Here is a 17,632-nt window from a genome sequence, read left to right as displayed (position 1 = left end):
GGCCTTTCTGTTCTATTCAAGATTTTACTAACCCAAAAAATACACCCACCCCACTGATCAAAAAAGGAGATAATTGCAGATGCAACAAATTCAATATCCTCTCTCTTTCTTCTGTCGGGGCAGCAGGCAGCCTAGTGGTTAGAGTGTTGGGCCAACAACCGGAAGGTTGATGGATCGAATCCCTGAGCTGACAAGGTAAAAATCTGTTGTTCTGCGCCTGAGCGAGGAAGTTAACCCACTGTGTTAACTGTAAGCTGTGGATGTTGATTAAGGCAGCCCCCTACACCTCAGAGGTGTTGGGTTAAATGGGGAAGACTTAATGCAGTTGGACAACTGACTTTTGATACAATTAAGAAGATTGGGAAAGTCAGAGCAAAAGTTAGTTAAGGTACCTTCCAAAAACAGTCCAATTTGTGTTTTGAAAGCCCACATGGGAACAACAAGGGGTGAAAACAGCAATAAACTACCAAAGCAGAAAAACTCATTTACTCCCTTTCAAAAAGGTGCCCGTTGGCATTTCTATCCCCCCTCCAAGTCAGTGCAAAATCAGGAGAAAAATTCAGTGGAGTTTGTTGAAACCGGTTGTCTCTGGCACGTGTCCCGAACACAGAAGTGCCCACTCTGCTGGGGCTGATCCGCCTTAGGCTGGTCGGACGTGAGTTATAAGTCCACTAAATCAGCTTCAGATCCGGCTGACTCCCCACTCTGCCTTTCCCTCTGCTCTGTCATTAGCAGGCACACACACACAGTCTGGAGGCAGAGAGTGTGTGGTGGAGAGCAGTGCCTAGATAGTGATTAGACAGGGACAGACTGAGGGCTTGAGTGAGGGTTTATGTCCTGTGTGTGAGTGTGGTGGGGGGGACCTTTTAGGACTGAGGTAGCTATTCCCAGAGCTAAACTGCAGAGTGAGATTGTACACATTACTGACTGCCTAGAGAGGCACACAGTCACTTTCATAACAGTTGCTCAATGTAAGCTCTTGGGTCAGATATTGGAAGGCAGTGGTGTTTGGGCCTAAAGATCCAAGACGTTATCAGAACATGTGTAACAGACCTGAATTGGTTAAACTCCTCGGCTTGGAATACCAATCCAACTTGTACCTTTTCGGTGGCACAGCTGGCTAAAGGTGTTTCATGAGGGTGTACACGGTACAGCTAAGCACAGTGACCCCCGTCACACATGTAACAGGACAAACAAAACACAGTGACTTTATAAAACCTTCCATCTTTATTTCCAACTAACAGACCTCAGCTTACAGCGAGCGGGTGAATCAGACAATTCAATAGAAAACCTGCAATATCTCCAGGAAGAGAGAGATTTTGGAGAATAACCAGGACCACCTGGTCTTCTTGTTCTTGCCTCATGTCCAATATTGTGTTTCCTCTCAATACATCCATCTTTATCTCTCCTCCTTCTCTGTCTCTATCCATCCATCTTTATCCCTCCTCCCTCTCTGTCTCCATCCATCCATCCCTCTCTCTCTCTCTCTCCCAGATGGTCAGTGGGCGAGTCAGGAGTCAGTCTCCCACTCTCAGTCTGGAACCGCCCCTCTCCTGCAAGGCCCCCCCGCCATTGGTCCTTGGTTACCACGGTGGCGACATGGGCTGGGGGTTCTGGAGGTATGACATCACCACGGCTGAGATGGACAGCCTGATCGAAAGAAGATATTGAAGAAAAAAAAGGATGAGAGAAAATAAAATTAATTAGCAATAAATATTGAAGAGATTGCTCAGCAGAAGCATCAGTGCCTTCAGGTTCAGTGGTTACACTTTGTCCTCTTTTTCACAGATCTAGGATCAGCTTACCATCCCTTAGATCTTAACCTTCAATATAAAAGAAAAACCAAACCGACCTTGGATCAGTATAGATATATATATAATAAAACTTCAGATTTTTCCATTGTGATTAGGCCTATATGGCATTTGCTGCATATAACACTTGTACAACATTTTGCTGATCCACACAGTTTGTGTTACCAGCCAGGAGGGCATAGAGACAATCTTTAATAAAAAACTAATCTAGGTGATGGACTGGGAGGCATCTACTACTGATGTCCTGACACTCTCTACTTTACCTGCAGAGCCACACACACTACTTTTCCTGGAAAAATGCCACACAGACACACACGCTCCCACAAAGTGAGTGGTATTATCTGCTGTAGTTAATTGTTATGGGTAAATGCAACACCTGGAGGTCAATGTTAAAAGCTTTTGGACATTAAAGCTGAGCCCATCGCATGTCACAATGCCAGGTAGAGCCGAGCGTTGCCAAACTAACTTCCTGTGTCTTTAGTTTTATTGCCAGGAGTGCATTCATTAGCGCAATCCGTAGCAAAACATTTTGCAACGGAAACATTTAGCAATGAAAAGTGATTTTTATTGGACACATTAGGTTAGTCCCTCCTCCGTTTGGTTCCTAGGGAATACACCCCAGGCAGAATAAGAGCTGCCAAACTAACTTCCTGCTGCGTCCTGGTATTACAGTTAACACATTAACAGTGAGCCATTATGAGACAGATAATAGATAACTCTGCATTTTGGCATAATAGCAGAAACTTTTTACTCTTTTCTTTCACTCGCCCTCATAGTCGCATACAGACCCTGGGTAGGTTACCTGGGTAGGTTACCTGGGTAGGTTACCTGGGTAGGTTGGAAATATGAGACTTGATAAAAGAGACAGAACGCGTACACACACAGATATTTGTTCTACTCACATAAAGCTGCTCATCATCTGTTTGGTGTCTTCGGAGCTGCGTGAGTTGGCGAAGCTGATGAAGGAGCAGTACACTGCTATCCACGCACACCACTTTAACTGAAACACACAACACAGAAGGTTAAGGAACACAAAATGACCCACATACTATACTTTATAATGCGCTGTGTGTGTGTGTCAGCTTTTCTGCATGAGGCTGTAGAAGTGCTGTGGCATAGCCAGACAGTTACTAATGTATGGTGTAAGATAATGTGCCTACGTGTAACAGGTTAAGATCATACTGCAATTTCAATCCACTGCTTGAAATGTCACCATTAGCATTGCTGAATATGTGCCTTTTTCGATGGCGCAACTGGCTAGTATGTTGTCAAGCGGGCGGTCACGTGTGTTTGAGAAGCAGAGGATCACTAGTTCGAGCTCAGTAAGAGGACAGGGAGAGTGAAGGAAGATACGTTGCTATGCTAGCACAGGGACACCGGTGCCCTACATAACATTTTAGGACTGATTTCAGTGGCAGCAGAGGGAAAGGTGTTGATTAAAAGAGCCATTAAATAGTTGGTAGCGTCAAGGTTACCGGTGTGCTGGACTTTTCATCAACTCCACTATCGGACGTAGTGACAATTCATCCAATCGTAGAGTAGTAGACCGTCACATTACCTAGGTGGGTGTAACGGTGTATCAGGGATACGTGACAGAAAGTACTGGCTCCAGTTGATTTGGGGGCACACACCCTTCTAGGATAAACCACTCAGTTGAAAGGCTGGACTTGGCCCCCAGGTGGTAGACTTTAGTCCCGTAAATGGGAATACAGTGGGGTAACTTCTCCTTTGGGAGGTTACCTCTCTCACACACACACACACACACACACACACACACACACACACACACACACACACACACACACACACACACACACACACACACACACACACACACACACACACACACACACACACACTGGGGAGAGGCGAGGTCGTCTGTCTGTGTGTCAGTGTGGTAAAAACAGATGTCTCTGGGTCACCTTCAGCATCAGGCCACACATGCTGAAGATCATGCCGAGTAGGTTCATGTAGTCTGGAGTCGGGTCTTCCAGGGTGGGGTTTGCTTCCGTGCTGGGGGGCTTGTATCTGTAACAACAACAACCAAGATATGAATGACCCTACCACAAATAACGCAACTAGCTACCTTACTTAACTATACGTCAGTGTAACAACATCTAGTTAGTTCACAAAATGACAGGTGTTCTAGCTAGCTTGTTAGCTAGTCTATAATCGCTTTAGAATAGTGCTGAAGACGTGTGATTTAGCTAAGTAGCTATCTCGTTAGCGCGCAAACCCAATGACATTTACTCAATTGTACTCACCGGATAATTTTGTTTACCCTTTGTGGGCCTGACATGTTGTTTGCGGACATCATGTCCTTCTTGTTGAGATATTTTTAAAGATTAATTTAGTGGCAAAACGGTGTTGAGTGGGACCCGTCAGCTAGCTCGGCGAATGAAGGGGCGGGGCCTATCAGTTCTGCCGTGCGATGGATGCATTTCAAAATAAATGCTTTAAAGGACGCAAAGGACTCTATCAATGCGGAGGGAGAACTTTCGGACTTTTATTTTGACACAAATGCTTTTACCCGGAACGAAACGATTATCACAGACAGGAAGTAAACCACACATTTGCAAAAATATGAACATTCTGGAGCATAAACTGTAGTAGGAAAAAAGTACTTGTTCGTTTGCTGTTAGCTAACAGAAATCAATATGAGTCAGTTAATGATTACTCACTCATCAAACTAAAGCGAACAAGCAAGGTATTTCAGGTAGATAGCTATCCAAGTTCCATGATGCTCTTTCCATAGCACTTGCTCTTTCCACTACTAACGTTAGCGTAGTTGATGCTCAAGTCAGGATAAAAATAATAGCTATATGTTTCAACATCTCTTTCTACAGGCAGAAGTGTGAAATGTCGTTTCCCCAGCCCAAACCTGAGGTCCCTCAGCTCCCCCAAAACCTTCTCAGGACCATAGACTGCCAACAAGGGGCTGTAAGAGCTGTGCGATTCAATGGTGAGAACTCAAACAAACACCGATACCGTGAGGTGCATTGACTGTTGCTCTACTTGGAGCTGCTTGTGTATGTCATGAGAGGCTGTATTTACATAACGCGTTTCAGGTGTTTTTCATCCTAATTTTCTCTCGACCCACCTCTTTCTCCCTCCCTGTCTCTTTCTCCCCCACCCTGTCTCTCTCTCCCCCGCCCCTCTCCCTCTCTTTCTCAGCCGATGGTAACTACCTGCTGTCTTGCGGCAGTGACAAGTCTCTGAAGTTGTGGAGTGTAAGTCGAGGGACACTGCTGAAGACGTACAGTGGCCATGGATACGAGGTTCTAGATGCTGATGGGTCAGTGTCTGTATTATTACACAAACCTATATCAGAAAGTAAGCTGGCCCTCTTTGAAGTCTTGTAGATTGATGCATTGCGCTCTTTTTGGTTGTAGCCCTCTTGCATAAACTTCTGTGGTACATTACTTAATTGTTAACCTGCAGAGGTACGAGTTACCAGACCCGGTCTCAGGGATGGCTTACTCTGGAGATCCCTTTAATCTCCACTGAGTTAGGTACATTTTTTAATCTGATTTGAGTTTTTGTAGTCTCCAAAACGGTGTAAAACGTGATGATTTGGTGTCTCTACAGCAGGGGTCTCCAACCTTTTCTGTCACGAGACCTGCAACTCTTCCTGGGGTCCCAGGTGTTCAACAGATGTGTTTTATGTCAATATACCATTTGTAAAACTACTCTCAATATTACAATTATTCAAAGAGAAACATTGAAAATTTATGTTTTGAGTCCATGTCAGTGCTTAAATCACATCTGAAGAAAAAAATTGGTCTGAAAAAAACCCAATTAATTTAAACGTTTTAGTGAAGAGGGGAATGTGTCAGTTGAGCGATGTTTCTGCTGAGACAACTGCTGCAGCACGTCATGGCAGGGTTTGCAAAACAATTGATACAAATAATCATAATATAGTTCTGTCAGGTAAGCCTACTTTGCACTTAACATTTCATTGAGAAAGTTTTGGGGGAAAGTCTTTCTGTCTACCCACAAGACGGTTATCATCATTGCTAACTGTCCTGCAAACAGAGTGATAGACAAACGCGTGCACTAAACAGACAGCAATATTGCTGGAAATGAATTGTCAGATATTGTGCTAAGTTTGGATTTTGAAGGCAGTGGTGGCTAACCAGGGGTGGGATAATGTCACTGTGGATTTAATTGGATAGTAGCCGGGAGATTTATGTTTATGACCGTTTGCGATGGAACACATTTAAAAAATGCACGCACTTTCAGAATTGATTGGCGAGCTACTCACAGGTGGGCTGAGAGCTACTGGTAGATCTGCCTGATGGAGACCCTTGCTCTGGAGCAATACAGACAGCTGATTGAGGAACACTTTATTGAAGAATGTGTTTGGTAAAGGCCAAATTTGGGTTAAATAAAGCTGACCCTAGATCTGATTGAGTGGGAAGCACTTAACTTCACTAAGCGTTCTCTTTCAGTGTGATAGCTAGCTTATATGCAGACGCCAATGCCTGTATGTTCCCCTATATGAAGTAGGAGATATGCATTAGAAATGAGACATACTGTATAGTTGATAGATAAGAAGTAGCACATTTTTTATTCATTCAGTATTCTTGTTTAAGTTCCCCTATCCATCCATCTGCCTTCTGTGTCCATTACTCTCTGTCAGTCTTGCCTCTGCTGGTCATTCTCTATGTGATCAATCTACATGTTTGCTTGTGTAGTCTTCCTCTATCCATCTGCCTGCTTTGTCCTTCACTGTCTCCCTGCTGCCTCTGGGCCCCTGGGGGAATATGATCTGAGGTAATGGTGTGTGTCTTACCATCGATTCCTTCCCTAGTTCCTATGACAACAGCCAGCTGTGTTCCTGCAGCTCGGACAAGACGGTGATCCTCTGGGACGTCGCCACGGGACAGGTCACCCGGAAACTCAGGGGTCATGCTGGGGTGAGAGAAAATAATACAACTATATTTTCCTGTGTCACAGAGAGAGAGATGGAGTTTTAGAGGGGAGGGGAGGGGGAAAGAGGCGGGTAAGAGAGGTCAGGTGGGTCAGAAAAAAATATAGAAGGAGATGTTTATGTTGAAGGAATAGAGACAGGAAAGAATACAACAACTAAACCTCTAACTGGAGCCGTTTATTAACATGGATATGGCTCTGGTCTGTCTCTCTGTTTGCAGAAAGTCAACTGTGTCCAGTTCAATGAAGAAGCTACAGTCATTTTATCTGGTGAGTTTTCTCGTTCCTCCGTCCTTCCTCAGCAAAGTGCATCTCAGTCACCTCTACAACCAGGTTTGTGGCTTCAGCATTGTCCTGCTCATCCACAACAGGACCCACCTCGTGTGTGTGTGTGTGTGTGTGTGTGTGTGTGTGTGTGTGTGTGTGTGTGTGTGTGTGTGTGTGTGTGTGTGTGTGTGTGTGTGTGTGTGTGTGTGTGTGTGTGTGTGTGTGTGTGTGTGTGTGTGTGTGTGTGCGCGTGTGCGTGCGTGCGTGCGTGCGTGTGTGTGTGTGTACTCGTGTCGGTCTCTAGGCTCCATAGATGGGACAGTGCGCTGCTGGGACACCAGGTCCAGAAAATTTGACCCCATCCAGATTCTGGACGAGGCTCAAGATGGTGTCAGCAGTCTGAAGGTGTCTGAACACGAGCTGCTCACTGGGTCAGTACCAAGTCTGAACCTTTCTGTTCATTTCAGTTTCATTCTTATAGAAGAGTCCTCTAAGCATCTTTTCTATCTCATGTCTATCTCCAGGTCAGTGGACGGGAGAGTGAGACGGTATGACCTGCGGATGGGCCAGCTGCATGTGGACTTCATCAACAGTCAGTATCTAGTCTTACCAACTAGTTGTTGTACTAACTATCACTAACTTTTGTACCTAAACCACCCTGAGTCGCATTGATTTGTTATGTGTTTGTCTCTGTGTTCCAGGCCCCATCACGTGTGTGTGTTTCAGTGCGGACGGCCAGTGCACTCTGACCTCCAGCCTGGACTCCACCGTGCGTCTACTGGACAAGAGCACAGGGGAGATGCTGGGAGAGTACACAGGACACAAGATGAAGGGCTACAAGCTGGACTGCTGTCTGTCCAGTAAGGATACTCACGTCCTGAGCTGCTCTGAAGACGGACACGTGTACTGCTGGGACCTGGTAGAGGTACGAGGGATGGAGGATTTGTTCATCTAATAGATAGCTCCACTACCTATCAAAATGAATTGATTTGATTGGTTGATTTTGCTTACTGGATGCGTATTTGAAACGGAATAGCACAGCAGTGTCTGTAAATGTCAACAGCTGCAGATTCAAGGACTTGGTATGTGTGCCTATTGGTGTTAGATTATTTCCCTCTTTGAACATCTCTTGTTTCTCTCTCAGGGTTCTCTGATGCTGAAGCTGCCAGTCGGGAAGGCTGTCGTCCAATCGCTGTCTTTCCATCCCTCGGAGACCCGCCTCCTCACAGCCATGGAGGGGCGTGTCCAGGTGTGGGGGGCGGAGCCAGAGGAAACTGAAGAGGACGTGGTGGTTGTTCAACAGGAGAAAGCATAGTAATCATTAGGTGGACATAACAGAAAGGACAAGAGTCATGATATCGTCAGAACTGATGAGTTCCCTACTGTACTGAACTGCCTGTTCTTGACTAAGGGTCAGGGATCGGAGTTTGGTTGAGGGAAATGGTTGTGTGGTTGAAAAGTGACGTGCCGTTGCTTCCATGGCTAAAATATGGAATAAATGAATGAAAGTTCTGCTGATGTCCCAGCATTATCAATAATGTTTTATTTAATATTCATTGTAAATATTTTGTAAATGATGAGTCTGGAATAAGCCCTTAGTGTTCTCCAAATGAACCATAGGCTCTAATATATATTTATTAGTAGCCATGAGGGAAAATGTGATATCACTCACCAACATTGGTCATAAAACATGTAGATATGGTTGTCTTTATTACGAGTTGTACATATGAACATGGCACATGGACAAAATAAATTAAGTAGCATCATACAGTTATCATCTCAAATAAATAAATCATTTATTTTACATAAATACCTGGTTGGTTTGCTGAGGACCTTTTTGGAATGGTAACAGTTTTACTCAACAATCAACCATAGTGTTAACCACTATTCATTTAATCTATGCAGCAAAATAAGATCCATTCAATGTCATTGGTATAATAAAAAAACTCCCCCAAAGCAACTTTAAATAAATATAAATATACATACGCAAAATGAATGCATTTCTTTCTAGCAAATTCTAGCTACATCTGTAATCGCTTTCCTCCTGATTCTCCTTTTGTACAGCCTGAGCCTCTATGCCGCTCACATTGCATTCTGAACAGCCAATGGCCATGGCCCAAAAGTCAATGTTCAGGCCCTCCCCCTTCACGTCCAGCTCCTCCCCATTAACCCACACAGGTACACCCTGCAGCCGACAGCTTCTCCACCTTGTGCCAGCGATGGGCGTTATCCAAAAAGGCTAGATCTTCGTGGTGGGTGGGCCTGCAGCATGGTCCATTCTGCCTCAGCTCTCCATTCTGCTCGGGCAGGGCCCCCCTCAGGAGCAGGTTGGTCAGGGTCAGATCATGGTTGGAGCGGACACGGGGACAGTCTCCGCTGCAGTACTTGAAGAGGACGGTCTCGTCCGCGTCGTAGCCCAGACCCAGCTCTCGTACCTGGAGGAGGATGGAGCGGAGACGACATTGGGTTGAAGAGCGGCGGGACCGGATTGGGATGATTGGGGATGGGACGGAACCCCTTTGGTCTTCTACTCCGAATCCGGAACCTTCTGTGTTCTTATTGTTGTCGTTCCCTTTGTCGGATTCTCCTCCTCCACCTCTCCTCTCCTCCTCTGATGGGGAGGATGATGCTTTGCCTCGCTGCTCTGAAAGATGGTGATAAAGAGAGAGGGTTATTAAAAAACTCATCACACCAGCTTGGACCAGATTGCATTACACTATAGACTGCAGTAGACTGATAGTCAGTGCTACCCTACAGAAAAACTTCAGAACAGAAATCACACAATATGGTCTCAAAATTCTCCAGTGACTGTGTATGCCTTGTCACTCAAGTCCCAGTGTCAAACATCATCCTGATGTAAACCAATCTCAAAGTACACAACAATATCTAGATACATATAACCCAGTACAAAACTGAAGAAAATAGGAAAAAATTCTATCCTGTCCCATCTCCAATGTCGAAGGTCGTGAGTCGTGACCCCCATCCATCCTTACCGAGTAGTGAGCGCAGCCAGTGTCCCTCTCCTCTCTGGACACAGAACAGCAGAACAACCAGCTTCAGTAGAGACCTCATATCTCCCCTCTTCTCTTATGTTGATCCCTCTTCCTCTCTAAGTAAACGATTGAACAGTGGATGAGTGTCTACGAGTGATGCTGAGATGCAACAGAGTCCCAACCTCCATTATATATCCCTCTGAAAAGAAGGGGGGATGAGACAGGATGTGGGGGGGTGAAACAGAGGGGGGGGGGTACACTAACCCGTTCCTCGCCAAAGCGCCAAGCCCGTAGACTCACTTGAGTTTTGACGGTTAGCGGTTTGATTGTTGGATGGGTGTTTGACCAAGAAATGTGTCATATTGGGATTATATTTAACAGGTATAAATTTAGTTCTGAGGGCCCAGGTGTTTTCCGATGGATGCAAAGGTTGCTTCATGGGAAAAATGAAATCTGGAGGCTAATAACTTAAAGCTGTTTTGAAGTTGAATGGCGGGCTAGGCTGGTCAGAGGTTGAGTTGGTTGGCAATTGATGCTAGGCAGAACGCAGAACTACCACTTGAACAGATGAAGAAAGAGAGAGAGGGAGCGAGGGGGGGGGGGGTGTAATATTAACAAAAGACCTGGGGGATTGACACTGACTTGAGGACATAGAAAAATAGACAGTTAAGTAAAAAGTCCACCAGGTCAATGTTCAAATGAGACAGAAAGCGAAGAATGCATTTCTGTCTCTTTCGGGTCAGTAAAGAAAGAGTTGAAATAAAAGAGGGAAGGGATGGTCGTAATTAAAAAAGAGAAGAAGGAAAAAAACACGACAGGAGATATTTTAATGGACATTCCGAGACTGGCGACTGACATTCCCAGATCTTCAGTAACTTCTTCCATAAATTCAGGGATTTGGTTGGAAATGTGGGCTTGTCAGGTCACATTATCAGACCAAATCATTTCAAATACTTTAGCTGGGCTTGATTGAGATTGCCAATGGAATAGCCCCATAACCCTGCCCATCTGGCCCTCTAACACACACACACACACACACACACACACACACACACACACACACACACACACACACACACACACACACACACACACACACCTACCCATAGAGCTCTCTCTGCTTGTGTGTGTGTGTGTGTGTGTGTGTGTGTGTGTGTGTGGGTGGGTGGGTGGGTGGGTGAGTGAGTGAGTGTGTGTGTGTGTGTGTCAGTCAGTATCTGTAACATGGAAAAACACTGGGCGCCCAAACCGTCTTTTCACAATCACAACCAAATAAGCCCATGGGCGGAAGAAAGCATGTAGTCTAGGCCTAATATGACACTGTATCAAGATGACATCAGCTATCATTCCTTCATTCCTTCTCTTTTGTGTGTGTGTGTGTGTATGTGTGTGTCCACGAGGGATATTGAGATACAGCTCACCTGCCAATACAGCTCTCTCTCTGCTTGTATGTGTGTGTGTGTGTGTGTGTGTGTGTGTGTGTGTGTGTGTGTGTGTGTGTGTGTGTGTGTGTGTGTGTGTGTGTGAGGAAGAGAGACATGAGAGAGAAATAATAAAAAATAGCAAGCCTGAAGAGAAAGATAGATGCAGACAATACGAAACAGGCTAATATACCAATAACAGGCTAATATTGCATTGTATATACTGCATTGATTCAGAGGGTTTATTCAGTGACCAATTCAGACAATAATCTTCCAGACTGTTAAGAGTTTTCATGAATGCTTTGATGCTGCTGACCATCATGTGATGACTGTGACACAAACCACATCTAACTGGTGACTAACCCTCCTGGTGGGAAAGGGAAGCTAATGATGTTTGAGGATATACAAGTCTCTTGTCTAAACTCTCAGTGACGTCTTTAAGCCCTCACGGACCGTATGACTGGACATTTCTCACTAGGTGAATATCCTGATCATCAACAGTGACAAGACGACTGAGTCGATTCCACTCTCTACTACTTTTGCTCTTCACTTTTTCTCTCTTTCCATTATCAGCCATCACTTTACCCAGAATACCTGTCTCTGCATCTCTCAGCACCATTCATGTACTGTCTCCATGATGACATACTGTACGTACTCCTGGTCAGGCCTGATACAGCTCTCCTGCCTCTGAAGAGAGAGACAGACTGTTTAAGGTTTAAACATAGCTCCTGTAAAACCTACACATTATACACATTCTGTTTTTTACATCAGTCGTCTCCGCTCCACGTCTCTCCATCCTCCTCTACCCGGAGAAGTTCTTTCTGTGATTTAAGGCAAGGTAAATACACGCTACACAATTATAAGAACCCTAATGGTCACATTACCGAAAACTGACTTTAGGACAACACCATGTAAGAAATTGAATGAATTGGGCTTCTAACATGTGATGGTAGGTCTATGTAGTGTAGCACCAGGCTAGGGAAGGGAGTATACCTCAGTAACAGCTAAGGTATGATGGTAGGTCTACTGTATGTAGTGTAGCACTAGGCCAGGGGAGGGAGTATACCTCAGTAACAGCTAAGGTGTGATGGTAGGTCTACTGTATGTAGTGAGGCACTAGGCCAGGGGAGAGAGAATACCTCAGTAACAGCTAACGTGTGATGGTAGGTCTATGTAGTGTAGCACTAGGCCAGGGGAGAGAGAATACTTCAGTAACAGCTAAGGTGTGATGGTAGGTCTATGTAGTGTAGCACCAGGCCAGGGGAGGGAGAATACCTCAGTAACAGCTAAGGTGTGATGGTAGGTCTATGTAGTGAAGCACTAGGCCAGGGGAGGGAGAATACCTCAGTAACAGCTAAGGTGTGATGGTAGGTCTATGTAGTGTAGCACCAGGCCAGGGGAGGGAGAATACCTCAGTAACAGCTAAGGTGTGATGGTAGGTCTATGTAGTGTAGCACTAGGCCAGGGGAGAGAGAATACTTCAGTAACAGCTAAGGTGTGATGGTAGGTCTATGTAGTGTAGCACCAGGCCAGGGGAGGGAGAATACCTCAGTAACAGCTAAGGTGTGATGGTAGGTCTATGTAGTGAAGCACTAGGCCAGGGGAGGGAGAATACCTCAGTAACAGCTAAGGTGTGATGGTAGGTCTATGTAGTGTAGCACCAGGCCAGGGGAGGGAGAATACCTCAGTAACAGCTAAGGTGTGATGGTAGGTCTACTGTATGTAGTGTAGCACCAGGCCAGGGGAAGGAGAATACCTCAGTAACAGCTAAAGTGTGATGGTAGGTCACATTACCTAATGGTCACATTACCGAAAACTGACTTTAGGACAACACCATGTAAGAAATTGAATGAATTGGGCTTCTAACATGTGATGGTAGGTCTATGTAGTGTAGCACCAGGCTAGGGAAGGGAGTATACCTCAGTAACAGCTAAGGTATGATGGTAGGTCTACTGTATGTAGTGTAGCACCAGGCCAGGGGAAGGAGAATACCTCAGTAACAGCTAAAGTGTGATGGTAGGTCTACTGTATGTAGTGTAGCACCAGGCCAGGGGAGGGAGAATACCTCAGTAACAGCTAAGGTGTGATGGTAGGTCTATGTAGTGTAGCACCAGGCCAGGGGAGGGAGAATACCTCAGTAACAGCTAAGGTGTGATGGTAGGTCTATGTAGTGTAGCACTAGGCCAGGGGAGAGAGAATACTTCAGTAACAGCTAAGGTGTGATGGTAGGTCTATGTAGTGTAGCACCAGGCCAGGGGAGGGAGAATACCTCAGTAACAGCTAAGGTGTGATGGTAGGTCTATGTAGTGAAGCACTAGGCCAGGGGAGGGAGAATACCTCAGTAACAGCTAAGGTGTGATGGTAGGTCTATGTAGTGTAGCACCAGGCCAGGGGAGGGAGAATACATCAGTAACAGCTAAGGTGTGATGGTAGGTCTACTGTATGTAGTGTAGCACCAGGCCAGGGGAGGGAGAATACCTCAGTAACAGCTAAGGTGTGATGGTAGGTCTATGTAGTGTAGCACCAGGCCAGGGGAGGGAGAATACCTCAGTAACAGCTAAAGTGTGATGGTAGGTCTATGTAGTGTAGCACCAGGCCAGGGGAGGGAGAATACCTCAGTAACAAGCTAAGGTGTGATGGTAGGTCTATGTAGTGTAGCACCAGGCCAGGGGAGGGAGAATACCTCAGTAACAGCTAAGGTGTGATGGTAGGTCTACTGTATGTAGTGTAGCACAAGGCCAGGGGAGGGAGAATACCTCAGTAACAGCTAAAGTGTGATGGTAGGTCTATGTAGTGTAGCACCAGGCCAGGGGAGGGAGAATACCTCAGTAACAGCTAAGGTGTGATGGTAGGTCTATGTAGTGTAGCACCAGGCCAGTGTAGGGAGAATACCTCATTAACAGCTAAGGTGTGATGGTAGGTCTATGTAGTGTAGCACTAGGTCAGGGTAGGGAGAATACCTCATTAACAGCTAAGGTGTGATGGTAGGTCTATGTAGTGTAGCACTAGGTCAGGGGAGGGAGAATACCTCAGTAACAGCTAAAGTGTGATGGTAGGTCTATGTAGTGTAGCACTAGGCCAGGGTAGGGAGAATACCTCAATAACAGCTAAGGTGTGATGGTAGGTATATGTAGTGTAGCACTAGGCCAGGGTAGGGAGAATACCTCATTAACAGCTAAGGTGTGATGGTAGGTCTATGTAGTGTAGCACTAGGTCAGGGGAGGGAGAATACCTCAGTAACAGCTAAAGTGTGATGGTAGGTCTATGTAGTGTAGCACCAGGCCAGGGGAGGGAGAATACCTCAGTAACAGCTAAGGTGTGATGGTAGGTCTATGTAGTGTAGCACCAGGCCAGGGGAGGGAGAATACCTCAGTAACACCTAAGGTAAGGCAGAAAATCAGAAGTATGATCAGATACAATCTGGTGTATTTATGTTACTGTCTGGAATCAGTGACGACAGAAGTAGGAAGACTTGAGAGGCTTTGGGATTGAACATGCTGACCATGCAGGAATGTGTAAATGCCCACAGCTACAGAATGGTACATGGTGTAGACCACATATGTCAGAGTCAAGGCCCGCGGGCCACATCCGGCCCGCAAGAAGGTTTTTTACGGCCCCTGGGATGATCTTGATTTATTATTAGAACCGGCCCGCAGCAAGCCGGCAGCCCGCAGATCTTTTACACGCACCAATACTACATTTCCCACAATGCAAAGGTGACGCACCGAGCAGTAGGCTGCTTCATTTCAATATTTATTGGCACAGCAGTCGTCAGCATCACAGTAAAATTAACTTTCAGATACCCATCAAAAATGGCAAAACGGAAGGTGGATACTGAGAACCGGGGGTTTCAAACAAGGTGGGAGTCGGAGTATATGTTCACGAAGGTAGCTGGAAAACCTGTGTGTCTTCTGTGTGGAGAAAGTGTGGCGGTACTGAAAGAGTATAATCTGAGACGACATTATGAAACGAAACACGCGGACAAAAACAAGAATATGGACATGGAACAAAGGCTACAAAAGGCAGAGGAATTAAAACGAGGCCTCAAATCTCGACAGGCTCTGTTCAAAAAAGCCAAATCACAAGGCCAGGCTGCTGTCAAGGCCAGTTTTATTTTGGCAGAAGAGATCGCTAAATCAGCCCGGCCATTTACGGAGGGGGATTTCATCAAAAACTGCATGATTAAAGTTTGTGACGAAGTTTGCCCAGAAAAAAGGCAACTCTTTTTAAATGTGAGTCTGAGCAGAAACACCATTGCCGAGAGAGTAGACCAGTTGTCCATCAATCTAAAAGAGCAGCTTGTGAAAAAGGGAAAAGATTTTATTGCATATTCCTTGGCTGTGGATGAGAGCACCGACATTTCTGACATTGCCCAGTTGTCAATTTTCATCCGCGGAGTGGACTCCAACCTAAGCGTGACAGAGGAGTTTTTGGCTTTACGTCCTATGCATGGCACAACTACGGGGCATGATTTGTATGAAGAGGTGTCAAGATGTGTAAATGAGATGGAGCTGCCTTGGGAAAAACTCGTGGGTTTGACAACCGACGGAGCACCTGCGATGTGTGGACACAGGAGCGGACTGGTGGCGAAGATACGGGAAAAGATGCAAGAGGAAAACGCGACAGGTGAGCTGACAGCTTATCATTGTATCATACACCAGGAAGCGTTGTGCGGTAAAGCCTTGAAAATGGAGCATGTAATGAGCATCATCACGCGCACAGTTAACTTTATCAGAGCCAAAGGTTTGAATCACCGCCAGTTCAAGGCATTTCTGACGGAGTTAGAAACGGAGCATGGTGATTTGCCTTATCACACAGAGGTGCGATGGCTAAGCCAGGGAAAGGTGCTTCAAAGATGTTTCGAGCTTCGTGAGGAGATTTGTCTGTTCTTGGACAGCAAAGGGAAAGACACAACACAACTCCGAGACGAAATGTTTCTGTGTGAAATGGCTTTTCTGTGTGACATTACGAGTCATCTGAATGCAATAAACTTGCAGCTGCAGGGTCGGGATCGTGTCATCTCTGATATGTACAGTACAGTGAAGGCATTTAAAACCAAACTGACTCTGTGGGAGACGCAGATGCGGAAAGAAAATTTGAGCCACTTTCCCAGCTGCCAGACCATGAAAGAGAAGCTCTCTACCAGTGCGTTCCCGAGCACACAGTTGGCTGATAAAATAGGTATGCTTGCCGCTGACTTTCGACGCCGATTTGCTGACTTTGAAGCACAAAAAAGCAGGTTGGAACTGCTCGGTAACCCATTTGCTGTTGACGTGGAAAGCTCACCACCAAACCTCCAAATGGAGTTGATTGACCTCCAATGCAATGATGCACTGAGGGCAAAATATGCGGCAGTGGGTGCTGCGGAGTTCGCCCGTTTCCTCCCCGGCACAATGCCCCAGCTGCGCATCCAGGCTGCTCAAACGTTGTCTATGTTTGGCAGCACATACCTGTGTGAACAACTGTTTTCTTTGATGAACCTGAACAAAACATCACACAGAAGTCGACTTACTGCTGAACACCTCCACTCAATTCTGAGGATTTCTTCAGCTCAGAGCCTTACCCCGAACATTGATGAACTTGTGGAAAAGATGGGACACCACCAAGTATCACCCTCAACCTCAAACAAGTGAACATTACTGTGCAATCACATATTTAGAGTTTTTACTCAGTTCAAGTTTAAAAGTTAAAATTTAATATTTGTTTTCACTGCATGTTACTTCTCCTTAAACAAAGTGTTGTTTTTGATTAATAGATTTTTGCACTTTATTTTTTTGTATTTCAATCCAATTATATTTTAAAAATATTTCAGTTGAGTGGATGATAGAAAATTGCTATTATTGTTTTTTCTTTGAAGTAAATTTAGCCCACTTTTGCTAAAATAGAAAATATAGTCTACTGATGGTGCCTTGAATACCGGTTTCTTTCATTTAATGTTCATGTTATGGGGATATTTATATAAAGGAAATTTGTCTTTTGTGTCTGTTGAAAATTAAAGATTACTGACAGAGCCATAAGAAAATATTGCTTTATTTATCTGATCATATTGTAATATATTTGTTAGGTTTTCAGTAGGTTCAATTAGGTTCACTAGACTATATGCGTCATTTAAAAATTTTTCAATGAACATTCGAACAGTCCGGCCCTCGTCTTGTAGCTGATTTTTTTATTTGGCCCTCCGTCCATTTGACTTTGACACCCCTGGTGT

General features: G+C 45.2%; 2 protein-coding genes across 3 annotated transcripts; one reads left to right on the top strand and one right to left on the bottom strand.

Moving 5' to 3' along the window:
- Positions 1–1,204: 1,204 nt before the first annotated feature.
- Positions 1,205–4,234, bottom strand: LOC139397364 (PAT complex subunit Asterix-like). The gene is made up of 4 exons (XM_071144125.1): positions 4,076–4,234; positions 3,734–3,839; positions 2,714–2,811; positions 1,205–1,650 (listed from the first exon to the last, which is right to left on the bottom strand). The coding sequence occupies exons 1-4, from the start codon at positions 4,126–4,128 to the stop codon at positions 1,584–1,586; spliced, it is 324 nt and encodes a 107-aa protein (XP_071000226.1). The 5' UTR covers positions 4,129–4,234; the 3' UTR covers positions 1,205–1,583.
- A 99-nt stretch (positions 4,235–4,333) lies between these two features.
- On the top strand, positions 4,334–9,002 carry LOC139397363 (WD repeat domain-containing protein 83). 2 transcript variants are annotated; one of them, XM_071144123.1, is made up of 9 exons: positions 4,334–4,527; positions 4,658–4,773; positions 4,986–5,106; positions 6,625–6,730; positions 6,965–7,013; positions 7,315–7,441; positions 7,535–7,602; positions 7,712–7,935; positions 8,155–9,002. In XM_071144123.1, the coding sequence occupies exons 2-9, from the start codon at positions 4,671–4,673 to the stop codon at positions 8,323–8,325; spliced, it is 969 nt and encodes a 322-aa protein (XP_071000224.1). In that variant the 5' UTR covers positions 4,334–4,527; positions 4,658–4,670; the 3' UTR covers positions 8,326–9,002. The 2 variants fall into 2 exon arrangements, with proteins under 2 accessions (XP_071000224.1, XP_071000225.1); XM_071144124.1 differs by having other exon boundaries at positions 4,367–4,518.
- Positions 9,003–17,632: the final 8,630 nt, after the last annotated feature.

The sequence above is a fragment of the Oncorhynchus clarkii genome, unplaced genomic scaffold, assembly GCF_045791955.1.
Source record: "Oncorhynchus clarkii lewisi isolate Uvic-CL-2024 unplaced genomic scaffold, UVic_Ocla_1.0 unplaced_contig_4280_pilon_pilon, whole genome shotgun sequence".
NCBI classification, from domain to species: domain Eukaryota; kingdom Metazoa; phylum Chordata; class Actinopteri; order Salmoniformes; family Salmonidae; genus Oncorhynchus; species Oncorhynchus clarkii.
Note: the sequence above shows the minus strand (reverse complement) of the source record. Positions and strands in the feature narration are given on the sequence as shown.